Source organism: Hermetia illucens, chromosome 3 (assembly GCF_905115235.1).
Source record: "Hermetia illucens chromosome 3, iHerIll2.2.curated.20191125, whole genome shotgun sequence".
Lineage (NCBI taxonomy): Eukaryota > Metazoa > Arthropoda > Insecta > Diptera > Stratiomyidae > Hermetia > Hermetia illucens.
The window spans coordinates 151,811,801-151,833,705 of record NC_051851.1 but is presented as its reverse complement, the minus strand read 5'-3'; the positions used below and the strand labels follow the sequence as shown (position 1 = coordinate 151,833,705).

Here is a 21,905-nt window from a genome sequence, read left to right as displayed (position 1 = left end):
GTCCGACATCCAAAAGGCCCAGTTTTATAGGCTACCCATAGTTTCAACAAATTCGTTTTAATTTTTTTATATTTAAATCTCATTGCTACCACTAAAGATTTATAATATTGCATTAAAATGAACGACGAGGATGACTAATTAAATGGTTACGAGTTCACAAACCTCGAGATGTTTGGGCTGACGAGGTCAGCCATTCTTCCTAAAAAGATTCAAGATATGAATGAAGTCTAGAGCCTATAAAAACAAATGCATATTTAAGCTCAGATATATGTACATGTGTACGGATGCAGATACTATATTTTTGCTCAGTTTTTTTTTCTCCGTTGTTTTTGAAGCTTTTAAGCGCTTTCCGCTGAGTTTTTCGGAGCCATGATGATTGAACAGATACATCACTCTATTGTCCTTAACCTTTTCTATCCTTTGCCGGTTTTTTAGATGATTTTTATTATTTTGGTATTTTTGTTCCAATATGAGTAAGTTTTTCGTCTCGTGATTATTGATAGGAAACCGTTTTTGCCAGGGTTTTGTGTTTTTTCTTGCAACTGCAATTTAAATCTCAACTTTTAGGAGTAGAGGAGATGCCAAATTGTTAATTGCATTACTATATGTGCTGTATTCGGCTTGTTAGCACAGGCTGTATAACAAGTCATTATAAATTAAAAACCTTCCTGTTTCCTTTAAGTCGATGAATTCTTTTTATAATATTTTTTCCCGGATGAGTATATTGGTCAGCTATTTGCTGCCTTCTTCAGCGGAATGAACAAAACTTATCTTATTATCGTCAACATATGGGTGGTACTTATAAGTACCGTGCCTCAGTTACATCCCCAATAATAGGAGACCCGCAAAACCTTTACCTTAGCTCCTTACAATTTTCACCCCGGGCCCGGATTCTCTCTCTTTGGCCCTGTTTGGAGATGGTATCGTAATGGACTTCCACGGCAATCCAATGAATTGACCTAGTAGCCTAGTTTGGTGAGGGAAGTTGCAGCTGCAAGAAATCAGGTCTTTTGCTAAGCCCATGGTACTATCCCCTGAAATAAAATGGATGCCATGTTGACTCTGCTGACTCTAGTCCCGCCATTTTGGATCCAGACCTTTGGCGAGCCAGGCCTCCTGATTACCAGCGATGTATGCGTGCCCCGACAACCAAATCAGGCATTTTTCGTTTAGTAGGCCAAGTTTCAACAACAGCTATGGTGGGGTGCTCACCTTTGGCGGTGAGGAAGACTGGGCGGCAACTCTGTCGGCCAAACCAAAACCAAGTGGCCGAGGAGAACCTCCATAGTGGTGGCACCGGGAGACGCTGTACTCACTTTGGCTAGCTGGCCGTGATGCAGTAGGCGAATGTTCCAAAGGCCTAATCAGGGCGATCAGACCAGAGTCTGCACGTGACTCATATAAAGTGGTAATTGGCCACGAAACCTTACCAGGGGTATACTGGTACCATGGGAACCGGGATAGCTCCTGGACTCTCATACTTCGGGCCTCGGCGTGGTGTTGCTTTTCAACACGGGTGCCGTACTCCTTAGTTCTGTAGAGATTTAGGTATGTCTTGCATCCACCAGTATGAACGCTAAGCCATGCACTTGGTATAGACTGGTACCGTTGTTGCTTGTCTCAGCGGAGCTCTGATTATGGTCACAAAATCAATCCATGTCTCAAGAAGGCCGTAGGATTAAGTCTCCACGACAGGTACCTGCGTAAAACACTCAAGGACTTAACAGATGTGGTCTGTGTGTGTGGTAGGGGAGAAGCTACAGCTTCTAAGCACTCACGCCGTGTTGGCGCATTGTACTCAACTGCTGGTTCCGATTCCACCATAGGGGAGATTGGCTCCTCTTTCACTAAAGCATCCGAGATTTCATTTCCTTCTACGCCACAGTGGCAGGTACCCAGAGTAATTCCACCGTATTGAATCTAGAGGTAGAGTTCAAACGGTTTCTGCATTCCTGAACAATTTTCGAGATGATCAAAGGACTACTCAACGCCCTCAAAACAGCCTGGCTACCATTGCAACCGCTCGTCAATCATCCAGTTTGCCACCCTTAGAATCGCATAAACTTCGGCTTGAAATCCGTTGCATATTGTCTGTCCCAAAGGAAAAGACCACTTCTCGTTTTTATTCGAAAGGTTGGCTCCGGCTCCAGAACCCTCTTCTGTTTTTGAGCCATCGGTGTAGAAGACTTCTGTATATCCCTCCACGTATTCCTCTGGGACTTCCCAGTTCTGTCGGCGCTTCGGGGTTACATATCTTCTACCGAACAGATGTATGTGGATCTGAGAATGGGAAGGCATTGTAAGAACTGGATTCAGTACTCCCAGTAACTTTTCCAATGCTTTGTGCTCCCCACATCCGTTGTTTCCCCATAGATCTAATCGAATTGGTCTATGAGCTGCTCTGCAGTACTCTGAATAAGCAAATCCGAAGGATGCAAATTGCGTAATGCATTTAGAGCTGCTCCGGATGTGGTTCTCATGGCACCGGTGATACCCAGACACACAGTTCTCTGCAGTGTGGCTAGTTTATAGCGACTACTCTTTTGTTTCAGCTTAACCCACCACACTACGGATGCATAAACGAACATCGAACATCAATGATAGCGACGTATATCCACATTACCACATGAGGCCTGGGTTCCCATGTCGAGGCAAAGGTCCGTCTGCACAGCCCATAAGCTGTGAAAGCTCGTTTCATATTTACCTCTACATATTTGTTCCAAAGAAATTTTTTAACTGGAGTGACTCCCAGATATTCCACTTCTTCGGCGAGTTGAAGGGTAGTACCCCTCATCTCAGGGAGGCAAAGTCCATTCAGCTTTCTCCTTTTGGTGAGTAATACCATTGTGGTTTTATTTGGATTTACTGAAAGACCATGTCTGAGGCACCAACTGTCTATCAAATCAACGGAATGTTGTATATTCCTACGCATCGTTCCAAGATCCCGATCCCCCAAGCACAGCCACGTCATCAGCATAAGCTTGAGGCTGTACTGGCAAATTTTGCAGTTCGCATAGTAGTGAGTCGATCAGCATATTCGCCAGAAGTGGTGAAAGCACACCTCCTTGGGGGCAACCTTTCGTTGCTTCTGGTGTCAGATAGCGATCGACACCCACCTCAGCGCACAGCAATCTCTGCGTTAGCATAGCATGGATCCACTTAATTAAAGCATCATCAACACCATGCTCTCTAGCGGCATCACAAAGTTTTTGAAAAGGCCCACAGTCAAAAGCCCCTTCAATGTCCACGAACACCCCCATCGCGTACTCGCCATTCAAAGTTGCATCCTCTATCTTTGTAACCGAAGAATGAAGAGCAGACTCACAGGGCTTTTCACGCTAATAAGCATGTTGGTTTCCATTAAGTGGGTGCGACCTAAGAACGTTTCCACGAATGTGACGCTCCACCAGTCTCTCCAAACCTTTCAGCAAGAATGAAGTCAAGCTAATCTGTCTGAAGTTCTTTGGATTAGAATAGTCACCTTCCCCAGGTTTCGGTATGAATACTACCTTAACCTTTTGCCAAGAGGAAGGCACGTAGCCAAAGAGCAAGACCTCTTCGAAAAATGTTTCTTAGAAGTTGCTCTAAGTGTTCCATACCCTCTTTTAGCATTGCCAGATAGATGCCATCCATGCTAGGTGCCTTGAAATATTCAAAGGACAATATGACAGCTCTCATCTTGTCATGGGTAACAACCGCTTTCGCGGTGTTCCAGTTCCTTGCAGCACTTGCGTGTTGAAGGGGTTGCTCTCACCCGTTCTCTCGGGTGGTATACTTCCAGTAAGGTTTTTACTGAATCCAGTCTGTAGCTCGTGAAAGTACCGTTGGGTTTTCTAAGAGAGTCTAACTTTGCCGACTCATTTCTTTTAAGGAATCTGCACAGCCTTGAAGTCTCTCTTTCGCTTTCCAGTTCCTCACAGTACGCTCTAAAGGATTGCTGTTTTGAACACCTAACGAGCCTCTTATATTCACGCTGTGAGTGAAATTTAACCAGTCTTCGTTCTTATTACTTTTGACACTTGGTTGGTTTCCTGGGTTTTTTCAGTTCCCGGTTCCACCAAGCCACCGTTTTACCGCTTTGTCCTCAGGAAGTAGGACAATCCTTTTCATAGCATTCTACAAGTGTGCAGTTCAGAGTTTTCAATTCATCTTCCAGCGCCAAAGGAGTCCTTGTTGGATTGTTAGGTCAATTACTCCACTTCTTCTTGGCCCCATGAACGTAGAGGCGCACCCTACGTTCACGGTCATCAGACCAGCTGAAGTGATAAAATCAAACAACTTCTCTCCTCTAGGATTGCATTTGCTACTGCCCCAACAAATATGCTGAGCGTTCACATCACAACCTATTAAAAGTTCAAGGCCACTTGATTCTGCATACACTACTAGATCCCTTAGTTCTTGCGTCGCGGAGAGCACAAGAAATCGTAGGGTAAGTAGGCAGAGGCAACTATAACGTTTCTCCTCTTACCATTAACCTGGTATTGTAAGTTGATCGCAACAAGGTCCTGGGAACAGATATGTCTTAGCATGGTTGCTTCTAACAATTTTGACATCAGAACGCAGTCCCTCGATCTCGAGGATCCTTCATCGAAGAAGATCCTGGTCCCTTTGACTGATCCAATACCACAGATTCTGTTAAAACGAACCCATGGCTTTTCAACCAGAAATATATAAGGACAGTCCTGCAACTTTGCCAGCTTTGCCGCCAGTAGATAGGAAGAACCTTTGGTATGCTGCAGGTTGATTTGACTAACTCTTATGTTTGTAGTCATAAGTGCAGTCTAATATGAAAACCGCCGCTAACTGAAAAGTCTCCTACATTCAGGGTGGATTTCACCGGAGTTGCCAGCTTGTCCTTATCTTCCTCCGAAAGTTCCGCATTATTGCGCCCGATTTCTCTGGATATCGCCACACTTGGTGGTGTAGCTACGTCCATGTTCTCATCCCCAAGAAACTTCGCCGTCTTTCGCAGTGCCTTCCGTTGTCGTCGGCTGGTTCTGACAGGCAAACCTGTAGTTCCTTTTCCTTTGCGGCTCAAATTTCCTTCTGCCGAGCCTTCCTCCACCGTATTTTAGAAAAGTTAGGTAACAGTGTCACCAACCGACCGGCCGTAGTTAGATTTCCAGTTCCTCTCATTAAGGGTGTTGCTGTACTATCCACAGGTTTCTCCATGAGGGAACATGAATTAGGTGAGGCCTCCAAAATCCTGATTTGTCAAATTTGCGAGTAGATTCGAAGTCTGTAGCTTGTAAACTGTAACCACTTGGAGAGTTACAATCCTTTGTTTCCATCTTCATGTATTTTTGGGCACTCTTAGTGTAGTAGTAAACTACCACAAGCTTCCCCACCACGAAAAGGTGGTGTCTGAGGGGGAGTACAGTGGGGCCTACAGAGTGGTGTGCGCTTTATCAAGTTAATTGTTCGGCGAAACAGGGACAATAATGAACTTGTGGTAAAAAGGAAGATATTAGAGACGAACCCAAGGCCAAGCCTTACAGAGTATTACATTTGCTTCGTTATTGTAGACTTTCATATTCTTAACTTTCGGGTCTTAGAAAAGGTCCCAGTAGTATATCAACTGCGACGAAAACCCAATGAACGAGATAGTTGACTTTATGTCTCCGGTTCAAATCCCAACGACTTCCTGGAACTTTTGTAGCTATCTGAAAGGGATAAATTCTAGTATAATGAGCTTAAAAATCTACCGCAATGTCGTCCGTCCTGCCGCCCTCTATGGTTATGAGTATTGGCCAACTATAAAAGACAATGAACGGCACCTTGCGGTAATGGAGACAAAAATGTTGCGTTGGACTAATAGCGTGACACGTTTTGATCACATCAGAAATGAGGATATCCGCGATCGTTATGGGTTTGCATTGATCATGGAAAAAATTACGAGAGAGGCGTCTTCGAATTCACTTGCTAAGATTAGTTTGAACATCGAAGTCGATGGTAAACCACCAAAAGGCCGGCCGAAACAACGCTGGCTTGATACGCTGGATGAGGATTTAGAAGCCTCGAGATTGCACCCAGATCAGGCATTCGATAGAGCTAAATGACGAAACCGATCACGACGAACCGAACCCGCTTGTGAACGGGAAAAAGGCTGAAGAAAAAGAAGAAGAATGAGCCTAAAAATCACCTGAGTACCGAAAGAACAGTCTCTCCCTTGAAAAATACGTTACACTGATGATTAGTGCTGGAAGCAATCATTGCTCAAAAGGAACCATCAGCTAGTTTAGCCTTAACATAATCACTTCCTCCAAACTAATCCCTTCCTGTGGATGATACACCATTTCCAATAATACCAACTAAAATAATTTCTTTTGATCATTATTTTCAGAAACTGGCTTTAGTCGAATAGAAAAGCAACGATATGATGGCTGGTACAACAATTTGGCTCATCCAGATTGGGGATCTGTTGGTATGTATGAACCTATGATTCCTTCTAACCCCCTGTCTATACCTACATCTGTTGTTTTTGATAATTTAGACAGTCACCTGGTCCGAAAGGCACCCCCTGCATACTCCGATGGGGTTTATGCCTTAGCAGGTATCAACCGACCATCACCGCGACGGTTGAGTCGTCTTTTCATGCGGGGTCAAGATGGCTTAGGTTCCAAAACAAATAGGACCGCCCTACTTGCATTCTTCGGGCAGGTGGTAGCCAACGAAATCGTTATGGCTTCCGAATCTGGTTGTCCCATAGAAATGCATCGAATTGACATTGAAAAATGCGATGATATGTACGACAAAGAATGTCGGGGAAATCGTTATATTCCATTCTTGAGGGCGGCATATGATCGGGATACTGGACAGAGCCCAAATGCTCCAAGAGAACAGGTAAGTTACCTGTAGAATTTTGTCGAGCTTTTTTAATATTTTGGGTTTGACTTCTCTCTTTGCAAGGTTAACCAAATGACTGCTTGGATTGATGGCAGTTTCATCTACAGTACATCGGAGGCATGGCTGAATGCTATGCGGTCATTCCAGAATGGTTCGTTGCTGACCGAGAAGGAAGGTCGCATGCCAATCAGGAATACAATGCGAGTTCCACTTTTCAATCATCCACTACCGCATGTGATGAGGACCTTAAGTCCGGAGCGATTATTCTGTAAGTTTTTTCCTTAAAATCCGGTTTACTAAAGCCTCACATTTGTCCTAACGAATAATATTTTTATCTGTTCAGTACTCGGTGACCCGCGAACTAATCAAAATCCTGCTCTTCTCTCATTCGGGATCCTGTTCCTGCGATGGCATAATACTTTGGCGAAGCGTATCAAACGCCAACATCCTGACTGGAGTGATGAAGACATATTCCAGCGAACTCGTCGCATTGTTATAGCTAGTCTTCAAAATATAATTTTTTATGAATATTTGCCAGAATTTTTGGGCTCTAAAATGCCTGAATATACGGGGTACAACCAAGATGTCCATCCTGGCGTTGGTCATCTTTTCCAAGCAGCAGCTTTCCGATTTGGTCATACCATGATACCACCAGGAATTTACAGGTAGGATTCGTCGGAGAAGTATTGAAAGTTGGTAGTAAAATCAACTATAATTTCAGACGTGACGCTAAGTGCAACTTTAGGAAGACATCCATGGGGTATCCGGCTATGCGTCTGTGTTCGACTTGGTGGGACTCGAATGTAAGTTTTTTTTGGTTTTAAATCATTTTATTGAGTCTTCCCAAAAATTCTATTCTGAAGAAATCTAAACTACTTTAAATCCATTCTAGGACTTTCTGGCCAAGTCATCAGTCGAAGAGATCCTTATGGGTCTTTCATCGCAAATTTCCGAGCGTGAGGATCCGGTACTATGCTCCGATGTGCGTGATAAACTGTTTGGTCCGATGGAGTTCACCAGAAGAGATTTGGGAGCTTTGAACATTATGCGAGGAAGAGATAATGGACTTCCTGATTATAACACCGCACGTGAAGCCCTAGGACTATCAAAGAGGAAAACCTGGGAAGAAATCAATCCAGAACTATTTAAAGCTAAGCCGGAGTTATTAAAGTAAGGATGTAGTAATTCGTTAACAGTTAGTTATTTTTGCAGATTTAGGATCCAATTTATACAATTTAATGGATTTAAGCTCTATATGAGCGAAAAATGTAATGAGTAGTTCTTAATGCTTAGTTTTCGGTACCTAGTATTAGCTAGGGTAAGAAAACTACCACGTAAATTCTTTGGAGGCGATCAAAAGATCATTAGGTCAGGGTACCAGCGCTTTTTTTTTTAAATAAAAAATAACGAAGACGACTTACGTTTTCGCACCAGGGCACAGGCAACCCAGCAAACGCTGCCTCACCTCTTTCCTGGCAGCAGCGTGACCGAAGCGGTTCGTAGATGTAATACGCCCCTTTTTATATCGAATATAAATCCGCCCACACTTCAGACCAAAGCTTGTCCGGAACTAGGAAAATTTTTGTTTAGGGATTACGAAATCCTGCTCCCAGGGCAGAAGTGAGGCACCGTCTGATGAGTAGCCTCTGCCCTGGTACGAAATCGCAAGCCGTCTTCGTCCCCTTTTAATTTTTGAACCCTGGGTAGTAAGCTCAAAACGAGGAGTCCCTGGACCAAAAAGAGTGGGAGTAAGTTGTTGTCCATTTGGTCCGGTCCGACATCAAGTCGATGCGGAATTAGGACTCTTCAATCTCCTCCGGTGCTGGAATGTAATCCGAACTGTTGGCGAGGACTGTCACATGTATTCTCCATTGCTCCTAAGGGGCTGATAGTACCACATAGCTGTCAAATTGGGTTGTTTTTTTACCTTCGTTTTTGTGGTGAGTAGATTGCATATCTTTAACAAGGCAGGTCACCTGAGGTCCAGAATCTGAAGAACAGTTATGCAAAAACCGCCAAAGCTCCAGAAAACATGTTTCCCTCAAAAACCTCCGCTATATATTTGCGCTACTTACGGCTAACTTGTCTACCATTTTGCAAGGACTTTTTTTAATCGTTATTCAACTCTGGGTATCATATAGTGGTCCTCCCTATAATAATCCCACATTGAGAAATTGGAAGCATGGTACACTGGCCACAAGTAGCCCACAAATGTGCTGCAAGAGTTTGCCAATTTTAGGCACTAATAATATTTTGACCTTTCAAAAATCCAGAAGAAACTTAAAAAGGAGTTTAGAGCATGTGATCTGCAGAAATGCATGACAACAGAATGGTGGCAACAGCAACTGTTTGGGCACTTCATCTCCGTCTTAGAACAACCTTTCCTTTTCTTTCCTTTTCCTGATCTGAATAGTAAACATAAGGGTTAGTAAGATTACGTGTAAACCAGATTTTGCTTTTACTTCATAAGGCAAGGCTGAACTTTAAGTTATAAGGTCACCAGATACGCGCCTCTGGCCTACACAGCCTGCACTGCTCTGACTTAAACATCTCGTCGAATTAGGTCCTCAAACTAACCACCGCATTCAGCATGTTGCACAGAGTCCATCTCTCCTTTTTGAAACTCGGGCAATAGAACATTGCATGCTTCGGGCCTTCAGTTGTAATACCGCATTGGAGGCAATTTCGGAAAGCACTAAGTACAACCATATGCAAATAACTCCGTAGAATCCGCCGTGCCCTGTAAGAAGTTGAAGCAGATGGTAACTCACCCTCTCATACCCTTCTCAGTACACGGTCCAATATGAAAACTGTGCTCTCGGTCTCCAGTTAGCCTTTGGTAGCTGAGCCAACCTCTGTTTTTTCGTGGCGCGGGAAATATATTTCATATATGCTTCGAAGCTTCCAGCGAACGCTGTGGGTAGGGTTCTAACAACCTCCAAAACTGATCTGTTGGAAATACCGTCAATGTCCGGTGGCTCCATCTCGCCAATCTCTTTGCAGATCTCTTCTAGTTTCTATTCGTGTAAACGCGGTATTAGGAAGATGTCGAATGCTGTTTACTTCTGGGAGAGGAAGAAACTCAATGATGATGCTTTGTGTGGACTCTTTGTAAGGTTCTTCAACACTTGAATTTCCCGTTTTGTATGGTATCGAAGTTAGAAGGCGTCGGCCACCATCACTCGCAGCCATCCTTTCCGTCCATCGATCCTTCCAGATTCTGCAGTCAGCCAGATCTTACGACTCTCCTTCAGGATTTGGCCAACTACCGATGAGCAGCCCAATGCTCATGGATACTTTCCGTCCCGGAAACAACACGCTGGCAACAGTAAGGCCGGTGTCAGTGCCTCTTTTGTTACGCACATTGAGATCACAATTCCTAAATCTACTGATGATCACAAAGTGACCGATCTAATTGGTTGTGCGGTATGGCGAGCTCTGTGCTCGAAGAATTTACCACCCATGACAAGGCGGTGGAAACTGCAGAAATCTACAAACCTCACACTATTATCCTTACGATCGTTAAGACCGTATTTCCCCACCACATATTTGAGCCAGGTGTTGTAAGAGTCCACCATCCACCACGATCACAATGTCACCTTTAGGAAGCCTCTTCTGAACTGTCTCCAATTGCTAGTTGAAATCATTCTTCTCCACTATATCTGAAGTATCCGCACTGTACAATTGTGATTGTCCTGGACCGGAATCTTGCAGTTTGAAGTGTTTCAGAAACCGATTCCCAGGTGAAGAGAGCACTTCTTGCGGTAGTCGTCAGAAACCATCCAACATCGGATTCGCACCTATTACCACTCGGTTTTTTTTAGAATACAGAAGCACATTTCCGCAAGAGGCAGAGGAGTACTCCCAAGAGTACCACCATTTTACTTCGCTTAGGCCAAGAGCCCCCAGGTTATATGGTTGGAATTCCCGCTCAAGTTGGAGAAAGCGAGAATCCTGGTGATCCTCCCTACCGTTGTTGAGAAGTATATGCACATTCCAGAAACCAGTCATAGTTCATTTTCTGTACCCAAAAGTGGTAGCCGTGAGGTGATTTCCTCTCCAAGGCATTGCTGGCGTTTCGGTAGCAATAAAGTTTCATAATTTGCAGGTTGGTCGCCGAAAAATTTCTATCCACTTTAGTTGCCTCTTACGATAAGCAGGGAAGACTTTGAGTGTTTTCTTAAGAATGCCCTTAAGACTTAAGTCCCTACTCACAGGCCGATCTTCTGCTTCCACTCTTACGGAAATCTTGGAAATCCGAGACCTTTCCCAGAGACTGGAAGAAACGGATGATCGTTAAGATTCAAAAGACTACTTCGAAAGCTCGATCAACAGAGGGCAGGCTGGGTTGAGTCATTCTGGATTGGCCACATCACCACCCTACGGATCAGTTTGGAACAATGCGTGGAGTTTAGATCTTCGCTTCATCCGCCCCTCATCGATTTCGAAAAAGCTTTCCATAGTATAAACAGGGAGTGTATCTAGCGTGCTCTACGCAGGAAGGACATTCGGGAAATAGCTATTAGCCGAGCGACATATGATGGCGCAAAATATTACCTGCTGTAACGAGATAAAATCTCGAAGGGCTTTTAAGTAAAAAGCGGAGTCCGTACAATTACATCTTGTCATCGATATTATTTCTTTCGGTAACGTTCTTCATGCTGCTTTCTGAGGTTGACGTGGAGGAATCCAATGGACGATAACATCTTTCCTCAAATACCCCGACTACGCAACTGATATTTGTTTGCTCTGTCACAGTGTCATGGACCTTGGCCAAATGAATCTGCTTTTTGAAAGAGAGATAAGTAGAGTTGAATTGAAGATGAACACCAGTAAAGTCAAGGTTTTCAGCCTGATGGGCCACCGGACTCTCCCTATCTGCATTAATGGGCAGAGCATTGAAGGTGTCGACCACTTTGAATCTAGGAAGCGTGATTTCTGGTGGCCATGGCACCGAGCTGGATCTTGCCCAACGCATTAACAGCGCTAGATCCGCTCTCGTTCCCTTGTCTAAAACCTGGAAATGCGGGTATCTCAACACCAAGATGAATTAAAATTCAATACCGTCTCCGTGGCTAGTAAAAATTGTCTATTCAGCAAATATCGATATTTCGGGAACAGCTTGTTCCCTTGTTCCCGAAATATCGATATTTGTTGAATAAAAAATTTCAACTAGCGACGCAGACGGAGATGGAAAATGGACTTCACTGTTGCTCGAATCCTCCAAGCTTTTATCAACACTTGGCCATGATTAATCATCGGAGTATGCTGGTCTGACATTATCTCAAACCAAAAACTCGGTTCATAGGGTTGGAACTCGTACGCACTCTGATCGGAAGAGGGAACATTAAGGAAGGGCGACAATTGCATTGCGGGCTACGCCATGCAGTCAGTATCTTTTCTCCTAGAATGATCAACGAGCGAGTCGCCCTGAGGGCGAGTTCTTTCATTTCAACACCAAATTTGTGTGTAAGTCAGCTAAGTTCAATTTCCGGTCTCATCTCACGTTGACAATTTCGACAATATCCTTTCCGATCTCCACTTCTATTGTTCCGTTCTTTTCCTACTTATCTGCGCTATTACCAAAGTTAGTTCATCCGCCTGAAGCATGTACTTCGAAAGAAGTTTCTGGCTTCGCTTCACCGTGAAGTCTATGATTAAAAAATACATAAACGGTACTTAATGAGCGCAGGGACCGTGCCCGCATCGTGGTCCTACACTCGCCATTTCCGTAACCTAAGGCAACCTTTCCTTAATTCCTTCAGTTTTGCTTAATGTATTACCAACTCTCTACAACTATCCTACGAGCTACTCTGCTCTACTTCTTTCCCGCATTTGCTTTCTCGGAAACGTCGGCCTCTATGCCTCTTCTAGGTGTAAAATGCTATGAATTTGTTGTCGTACCTGCCCTTACCTCTTCCTTGGTTAAGTTTCTCATTTGTAATCTTGACACCAATGTCGGACTTGGCCCCGATGAACTTACTAATTTTTTTCTGGTTAGCTTTAAACAGCACATCTAATTCCCTCTGTGTATACTGTTCAACAAAAGTCTTGAAGAGTACTACCTTCCTCATCGAGACAACGAGATCCTTATTATCGCCCTCCTCAAAAGCTGAGATCCTACTCGAGCTGTGAACAAGCGGTTGTTCTCTTCCCTCCTGCTCCGAAATCCTTGGGAGGTACATCAACACTGGTTGATGGCACACTTCGGTCACCTCACAGTGGAAGAGCAGCATGGAATTTTCGGAAACATCAACCTGCCACTACTAATCTTCTCTTAATTTCATTACTAAATACCGCGATTCACAGCAGGGGGTACACAAAACTCTCTTCTACAAATCATCCCATGGCGTTCTATCTAACATACCGTCCCTGCAAAGTTCTTTTTCATGATTACTTATTCCCTTCCATCTCTCCTTCCTCTAGTGTTCCCCAAGGTTCTATACTCGGGCCCTCTTATATTCTTTTTTTTTAGTAATGACCTTCCTTCCATCCTCACCTGTCCGCGCTCCCAAACTGTCTGGCTTAACCCATGAAACCGTTTCCGATTCCACAGAAGGGTTCTGGCCCGTGTAAAGGCATCCCTGCTACCTTCTTGGCTAGTTCATCCGCTGCCTCGTTGCCTTCCAACCCAGCATGGGCTAGAACCCAAAGTATCCAGACCTTGTTGGACGAGCTGAGTGTATTCAGTCTCTCAAGGCATTCCCATACCAGTTTAGAGTTCACCTGGTTGGACCTAAGTGCCTTGATCGCTGCTTGGCTATCGGTGAGAATAGCTATATTCTGCCCCCTGTAGTTCCTTTGCAGATTAAAGGAGGCACATTTGTCTATGGCATATATTTCCGCCTGGAATATGCTAGTGTACCTGCCCATTGGCTCAAAGTACATTTTCCTTGGACCAATGACACCGGCACAGTAATCAGTTGCTGGTTTAATCCGTAAGTCGCAGCCACGCTCTCCCAGTTTGCCTTGTTACTCCAACGTGTTTCAAACTTCTTATGGAAGTGAAACCTCGTTGTCATGTTGTCCCTCAGTATCAGTAATTCGGGATACCGCCTAGAAAGGATATCAATCTTCCTTCGATTTAGGCAGCTCCCCGCCTCACTCATACTACCGGCCATCCTGAATATTGATCTCCTTGCCTGTATTTGTATGTGCAGATGGAGAGGGGTTGATCCCAGAAGGACCTCCAGGGATGCCGTTGGGCATGTCCTCATTGCCCCACTGATACACACGCAAGACAGTCTTTGGAGCTTATGTAATTCCCTGGCTTGTGTGCAGAGTTGGGTTCTTTCTGCCCAGATTACCGCTCCATAGGTAATCATTGGCCTTACTATTGCAGTATATATCCAAAGTAGTATCTTCGGGCTGCAACCCCATTTTTTTTCCTGCTATGGATCTGCAAGTCATCAGAGCCCTCGTGGCTTTCCGACAAGTGTTTCCCACATGCGTCTTCCAGAGTAATTTTTGGTCTAGCGTAATTCCCAAATATTTGACCTCTGTTTCTCGTTTCACCTCCATATCATGTAATGTTCTGGTTTTCTGGTGATCCAGCTTACGCTTCCTAGTGAATGGTGCTAGTGTGGTTTTGGTTGGGTTGATCCGCAGTCCCACCTTCCTGCACCAGGCACTAGTAACCCTTAATCCAGTTTGGATTCTATCACATAGGGTATCTTCATATTTGCCCCTACAGATTAAAACAATGTCGTCCGCTAAAGCCTGGACTTGTATTCCAGTATTTGTTAACACGTCCAGGAGTTCGTCCACTACCATACTCCATATCAGCGGCGATAGTACCCCACCCCGTGGATAGTCTTGAGTGGTGTTCAGGATAATAAAATTTGTACCTGTAGGTACCTCTATTTGTCTGCTTTCTAGCATTTTGTTTATCCAGAATGCCAGGGTGTTTCCCACTCCTTTGTGGCTCAGGGCATCTTGTATCTCTGTGTGCGATGCGTTGTCGAATGCTCCTTCGATATCCAAAAACGCGCACAGGGCAATTTCTTTTGTTTCTATGGCGTCCCGTAGTAACTCTGTCAGCTGATACAGAGCAGTTTCAGTTGACCGTCTTGCCCGGTAAGCGTGTTGACAGTGATGCCTAGCTTCTGAGCATACCTCTTTTACTAGTTTCCAGCTCTCCTTCCATCCCCTTTTATTCGTTGTTGGGTTGTCAGGTAGATTGTTGTCGCCTGCCAACGAGGGGTAGGACCCCGGGAAATGAGTTCTGAGAAGCAGGTGTACCCTGTCCTCCTCATTCTCGGTAAATGTCCCATCTTCCTTTTTCAAACAGACAGAGTATATTCCCCCGTATTTGGCTACAGCCTTGTACAGCCTGATTGCTTCTGTGATCTGTTCAATCCCTTCACAGAATTCCCTAAAGATGTTCCGTTTCACTTCCCTGATCGGGTTGCTATACGCAGTCAGTGCATTTTTATACCTCCGCCAGTCGCCGGTTTGTTTTGCCCGGTTAAAGAGTTTTCGTACCTCTGTTCTCATTCTGGCTAGGTTCTTGTTCCACCATGGTACATCCCTTGATGACTTGACAGTCTTGACCGGACAGCTCATATGCGTCAATGACGATTGTGTTGAGGTTTTCCACCACCGTTTCTAATTCCCTCCAATTCCTGACCATCCCGTTTATTAGGGTATTTCCTAGAGTTATATCTAGTACCTCCTGTCTGGTGCTGGTCACAAATGTTGGAGTGTTCCCTACATTGTATATTTCTAACTTATTGCTAAGAATAAATTCAAGAAGGTACTCACCTCTACGATTAGTGTCGCTGCTTCCCCAGACTTCGTGGTGGACGTTGGCATCGCAGCCGAGAAGAAGTGGTGACGCCCTCTCCTCGCAATACTTCGTCAGTTTTGCAACTTGTTCCGGTGGAGCCCGCATTTCGTCTCCTGGGAAGTATCCCGATGCTACAACTGCCTCTCGAGTGCTCCTCACGGCTTCCAATGAGACTTGGATAGCCACAAGGTCCCCGGTTAAGAACTCTGAAAGGCATATGTATTTTAAATTACGTTTGAGAATTATACAAGCTCTTGGGTTTTCACAAGAGGAGTCCCAAATTACCTGCATGCTTCCTCCTTGCAGACTGCGAATCTGCCCTCAGTACACCCAGGGCTCCTGAGCCAGCACTATTCCAAGGTTCTCCTTGGAATTTGCCCTTGCAATCACTGCAGATGCAGCTCTCGCATGGTGGAGGTTTATCTGGGCTATCTTAGTGCTGGCCATTGGCTCCGTTATTGTTTGGAGCTCTTCTCCACTGTCGGAGTGTCACCCTCCTCCTCCGACATGGGGCTTTCCTGCGCGTCGCTGTCCACCCTGAGTCCTTGGAGTCCTAGGTCTAGGTCGTCCAGCTTCTGCTCTTCAGTGGGCAGCAGGTCTATTTCCCTGGTTGATCGAGTTCTTTCTGCCTCTATGGCTTCCGAGACTTCTTCAGTCTCTTTCTTCGGCTTTTCCCTGTGCACATGCACGGGTATGTTGCCAAATCGGTAGTTGATATGACAACTCCGACGTTTAATTGCCTCTAGGGATCGGTCATCTACCCCGATCGTGAGGAGTTTACCCTTGCCCTCTACCTTGCTTCTGAAGACTCTCCATAGTCGAGCAATTAGCAGTCTCATAAGGTCTTCCGTTTCTATTGCCGCGGCCTTTGGCAGAAAAACTGTCACCATGTGCGCTCCTGGTATATCATCCCCAGCACATGTTGACAGTTCCACCCCTTCCCAGCCTGGCAATCTAGGAACTATGATTCTAACCCATTCTGCGGTGTCTTCCGTCGCGCAGTCCACCAGTATAAGGCCTGGTCGAAAACGTATCCCGGTGAACACCAGTTTCGACGTCCAACCCTTGATCATCTGCTTGACGACAAGGTCCTCAATGATTTCCTGTTCCTCCCGAGTAAGTATTTGCTCGGGAAACCTTTCTGGCAGTATGGCCAGTCGAATGCCCTTGACCGCACTAGCATAGCTAATGCCGGGCTTCCTGGGTCCTGCCTTCACTCCTGACCTGCCCGAGTTTTCTCCCCCCTTGGGTTCAGATTTGGATTTTTTGGGAGCATTCCCTTCATGCGGCCTGATCTCTGCTGCTCCCCGCTTTCTCGGCTCCGGTAGAGATGGCTTAGGTCTGTCCTGAGCCTTCTTAAGGGTCTCTTCTGGTTCCAGACCTTCCTTCAGATAGCGCAGGTACCATTTAACCCCGGTGAGACCTGTCTCCTTCCTGACGTCTGTTATATTTATCTCAGACGTGCTTTTGCTGATCCCTGCTCTTTGAGCAGTGGTGTTCGTTAGCTGTTGTCCACGCAGTATACCAATGCTCACCTTGGATCCACTGCTTGACGTCCCAACTTCTCCCTTCTTGGGTGTAGTCACCTGGCTCTCAGTAATTCGGAGACGTGCCTCCGCCTGATTAACCAGTTTTTGTACGGTACGGGGCCCCGCTTGTTTGGTTTTCGTTTTCTTTTCTTGTTTTGTACTCATTTGATTCCCACGAGTATGGGGGTTACGAGGTTCGCCGTGCCATAGCCCCCCGTAGCACGGTAAGGTCTAACTAACTCACTGAGGCGACCAGGTATCAGTGAGGCTCCGTTCGAATACAGTCAGTTACCCCCGACTGCAAACTATCCAATGGGCACGGTTCGCATGACACCCTGGATTGGGGGAGGTGTTTTTCGACTCCCCACTCTAGATCCGTAGCGTTTTGTTAATAGTAGGGTCACCTCGTACAGGGTGTGGTTATCACCACTCACTAACGGTCTTGGTAGACGAGAGGCTTGGCCCCTGAAAAGGCACACACCGTCCCAGAGGAGAGCCAGCTCATCCTTAAAGAGAGATAGGTTGGCCTGACGGAGCTATGTTCCGCATCAGTCTATCCTGCAGTGCACTGCTTGACCCCAGATAATCTCTAACTACTGCGGGCATTCCCATCATCTGTCAAACTTCCTATGGTGGTCACGATCCCTCCTCTCGTGGGTAATAACCCCTTAAGGATTTCTAGTAGAAAGTTAGTGCACGTGAACCGCGGCAAAGCGTTTGAGTAACCCCAACCTAACAAACTAGAGACCCATAAGTCTACCCTATTATGTGAATCCTTTTTCTTTCTGATTCTCCTGGGCAATGCACTTTCTATCCCCATATCTTGCGCATAGATTGGATCTATCAACCCCTTAGTAGTATCTATCTATCTATATTAGTATCTATTCCGAGCGTCCGAGGAAATTCTGGGCCTGAAGGAAGCCAAGCCATTAGGAGGGAACTTTTGAAGCCTCTCATATCGTTCGGGATATGAGCTGAGAGGATCTTGGAGACAATACCAACCGGTGATTACATAACTCATCCAATTAAGAAAAAAATATAGGAATGTTTGCCAAATTTCGTCCTTTCTGGATTACTTCCTTGTTAGTCTGTACTGAGGCAACTATTTAAACTCGTCCCACTTCCCACTTTTCAGAGCTCTAATTTCCGTTTACAACAACCAACTGGACAACATCGACGTCTACGTAGGCGGTATGCTGGAATCCTACGGAGGTCCTGGCGAACTATTCACGGCTGTCATCAAAGAACAATTCATTAGGATTCGGGACGCTGACCGATTCTGGTTCGAGAATAATCGCAGCAATATGTTTACCCCTGAAGAAATCGCAGAACTTCGCAAGATCACCCTTTGGGACGTGATCGTCAATAGCACCGACATAAAACCAGGTGACATCCAGAAGAACGTATTCATGTGGCATAAAAATGATCCCTGCCCGCAACCAATGCAGCTAAACGCTTCTGAGTTAGAACCATGCAGCTACTTGCAAGGATATGATTATTTCTCAGGATCAGAGCTGACTTTCATTTATGCCTGCGTCTTCCTTGGTTTTGTTCCGATATTGCTCGCTGGAGCAGGATATTGTGTTGTGAAGTTACAAAACAGCAAACGAAGGAAACTGAAGATACGCCAGGAAGCAATTAAGTCCAGTGCCCAACATAAAGGATCTGTGGATAAGATGATAGCGAGGGAATGGTTGCATGCCAATCACAAGCGATTGGTTACTGTGAAATTTGGTCCTGAAGCTGCAATATACACAGTCGATCGTAAAGGCGAGAAATTAAGGACGTTTTGCCTGAAAAATGTCGATTTAGTCACCGTGGAAGAGTCTCAAATAACAAATTTAAGGAAGAAACCATATCTCCTGATAAGAATTCATAACGATCATGATTTGGTGCTTGAATTAGATTCAGTGAATTCTCGAAGGAAGTTTATCAAGAAATTAGAAGATTTCCTGCTGCTACATAAAAGAGAGTTGACTGTAATTGAGGTGAGTAGGGGCCACTAATTTCTAATTCTGAGAACTGGTTTGCTCACACGTGATTCCTCCATTTCCAGGTTCCTAAGGACATCATGCTAACTCGTGCGGAAACTCGAGAAAGAAGACAAAAGCGTCTGGAATACTTCTTCAGAGAAGCATATGCCCTTACCTTCGGCCTAAAGTGAGTATAACTGCGAAACCATTCGAACATCTTCATTCTGGAATCTTTCTTTTGTAGACCTGGCGAGCGCAGACGCCGTTCAGACACCTCAGCCGATGGCGAAGTCATGACCGTCATGCGAACTAGCCTTTCCACTGCCGAATTCGCCGCAGCACTTGGGATGAAATCAAACGACATGTTTGTTCGAAAAATGTTCAATATTGTTGACAAGGATCAAGACGGACGAATATCCTTCCAAGAGTTCCTGGAGACTGTAGTACTATTTTCACGAGGAAAGACCGAGGATAAGTTGCGAATCATTTTTGATATGTGTGATAATGATCGGAATGGAGTAATAGACAAGGAAGAACTGAGCGAAATGATGCGATCCTTGGTAGAGATTGCAAGAACCACTAGTCTTAGGGATGACCAGGTTACCGAGCTTATTGATGGAATGTTCCAGGATGTAGGCTTGGAGCATAAGAATCATTTGACTTACCAAGACTTTAAGCTTATGATGAAGGAGTATAAGGGAGACTTTGTTGCGATCGGTTTGGATTGCAAAGGAGCGAAACAAAATTTCTTGGATACATCAACGAATATTGCACGAATGACTTCGTTTCATATTGAACCTGTGCAGGATATTCATCGACATTGGCTGCAGAAGCAATGGGATAGTTACACAACTTTCTTGGAAGAGAATAGACAAAATATCTTTTATTTATTTTTATTTTATGTGATTACGATCGTACTGTTTGTTGAGAGGTTCATACGTAAGTCTAAAAAAATTGTGTTGGCTCCCTGGACAAAATCTACTTACCAACTATTCCTTGCAGATTACTCCTTTATGGCTGAGCATACTGATCTGAGGCATATTATGGGGGTAGGCATTGCTATAACTCGTGGATCAGCTGCATCACTATCATTTTGCTACTCCCTGTTGCTGCTAACAATGTCGAGGTAAATTGTTTTAGTCACAATATACCCTCAAAATAACCCCCAATAACAAAGCCTTAAAGAACCAATGACTCCTTTTAAAATTCAAGAAACTGTTTCAGATATACCTGAAGCCTATGATCCTCTATTTTCTTACAGAAATCTGATAACAAAACTGAAAGAGTTCCCAATCCAACAATACATCCCCTTGGACTCTCATATCCAGTTCCATAAAATCGCCGCCTGTACAGCCCTGTTTTTCTCGCTCCTCCATACAGTCGGTCACATAGTGAATTTCTATCATGTTTCGACCCAGTCCGTTGAAAATCTTCACTGCCTCACAAGAGAGGTTCACTTCGCGTCCGACTATAAGCCTGATCTGACCTTCTGGTTGTTCCAAACAGTTACTGGTAAGTCTTCCAGCTTTCAAACTTGCAATAGAACTAGAAGAACTCAATGAAACTCAATTCTCTTTCAGGTCTAACCGGTGTCCTTCTTTTCATCATAATGGCAGCGATCTTCGTTTTCGCCCATCCGACCATCAGGAAGAAGGCATACAAATTCTTCTGGAACGTTCATGCTCTATACATCTTGCTTTATATTTTGTGTTTGATTCATGGACTGGCGAGACTTACAGGACCACCGAGATTCTGGATGTTCTTCATCGGACCGGGAATTATTTACACCTTGGATAAGGTAGGATTTAGATTTTGGTATTTTCTATTTATGACGCGATTCCGCCACCCCCAAACTTGATTTTTCTCCTTTTATCCGCGTAGGACAACAGTAAATTATTATTTCGTAGAGTATCTGATTAACACCAGCACGCTCAAGTGACGTGTATGTACAAAAGTCACACTTCCCGCACTGGATCGCGACTATTCTGGCATCTCCTATAATCCAATTTGCCTATGTATCCTGTAGTATCTTGCAATATATCGTTCAATCATCTTCGCCCTTGAAGACCTCTAGATAATGAAACAAATGTGATTCGAGACCTCGGGGACAGAGTGGTCCGTAAGAAATTGCGTCAGGTGGCAATTTAATTCTTCGTATTTCTGTTCAACCCATTTCTCAATGTAAGCCATACCCTGCAGTCCTGCACTTCCTTCCTAGCATACATGGCTGCTAATCACCACTTGGTGGGGTATAGCGTGTCAACCATACCTTCGCGCTATGGTACCCGGTCTCCTGAAACACCCTTCAACTTTTTCCGGACTTCTCAAAACACGCGCACTCTATTGTTTTGCCCCAAGAGCATTTCGGAGAGTAGCTATCTTAGGAGAGTGAATGCACCGGCATGCCGTAGCCAAAAAGGAACTGTCGCCCCTCCTTAATGTATGGGCTATCCACTGCCACTTCTGCCCCTAATTTGCCGGGCCAAGTTCTTTGTTTGAAATAATGTCAGGCCAAAGTACTGGGATGATATGTTCAGAAAAACTTATAGCTTTTGAGTCACATTGTTACTCTCATTTAGCAACATGGAAAGAACACTAGCACAGAACAATTTAAGCTTGATCTTGGTGTTGAGACATGATTGCATTTCCAGATAGACAAAGCAGTGGTCCATAATCCGGTGAAAGGACAAACAAATCTCATTAGCGTAGTCGAAGTGTTTGAGGAAAGATGTCACCATCTATTGAACTCCTCCACGGCTTTCGGACGAT

The 21,905-nt window shown here is 44.8% G+C and overlaps 1 protein-coding gene across 1 annotated transcript in view; it reads left to right on the top strand.

The window, feature by feature from the left end:
- LOC119652329 (dual oxidase) overlaps positions 1–21,905 on the top strand; it is an 84,808-nt gene that overhangs the window by 52,137 nt on the left and 10,766 nt on the right. Inside the window, exons 3-14 of the mRNA XM_038056341.1 lie at positions 6,344–6,424; positions 6,494–6,843; positions 6,910–7,114; positions 7,190–7,511; positions 7,568–7,649; positions 7,739–8,016; positions 18,299–19,151; positions 19,220–19,323; positions 19,381–20,075; positions 20,139–20,262; positions 20,398–20,648; positions 20,717–20,934. Coding sequence (XP_037912269.1) covers positions 6,344–6,424; positions 6,494–6,843; positions 6,910–7,114; positions 7,190–7,511; positions 7,568–7,649; positions 7,739–8,016; positions 18,299–19,151; positions 19,220–19,323; positions 19,381–20,075; positions 20,139–20,262; positions 20,398–20,648; positions 20,717–20,934 — 3,563 coding nt within the window. The remainder of the gene's footprint in view (positions 1–6,343; positions 6,425–6,493; positions 6,844–6,909; positions 7,115–7,189; positions 7,512–7,567; positions 7,650–7,738; positions 8,017–18,298; positions 19,152–19,219; positions 19,324–19,380; positions 20,076–20,138; positions 20,263–20,397; positions 20,649–20,716; positions 20,935–21,905) is intronic.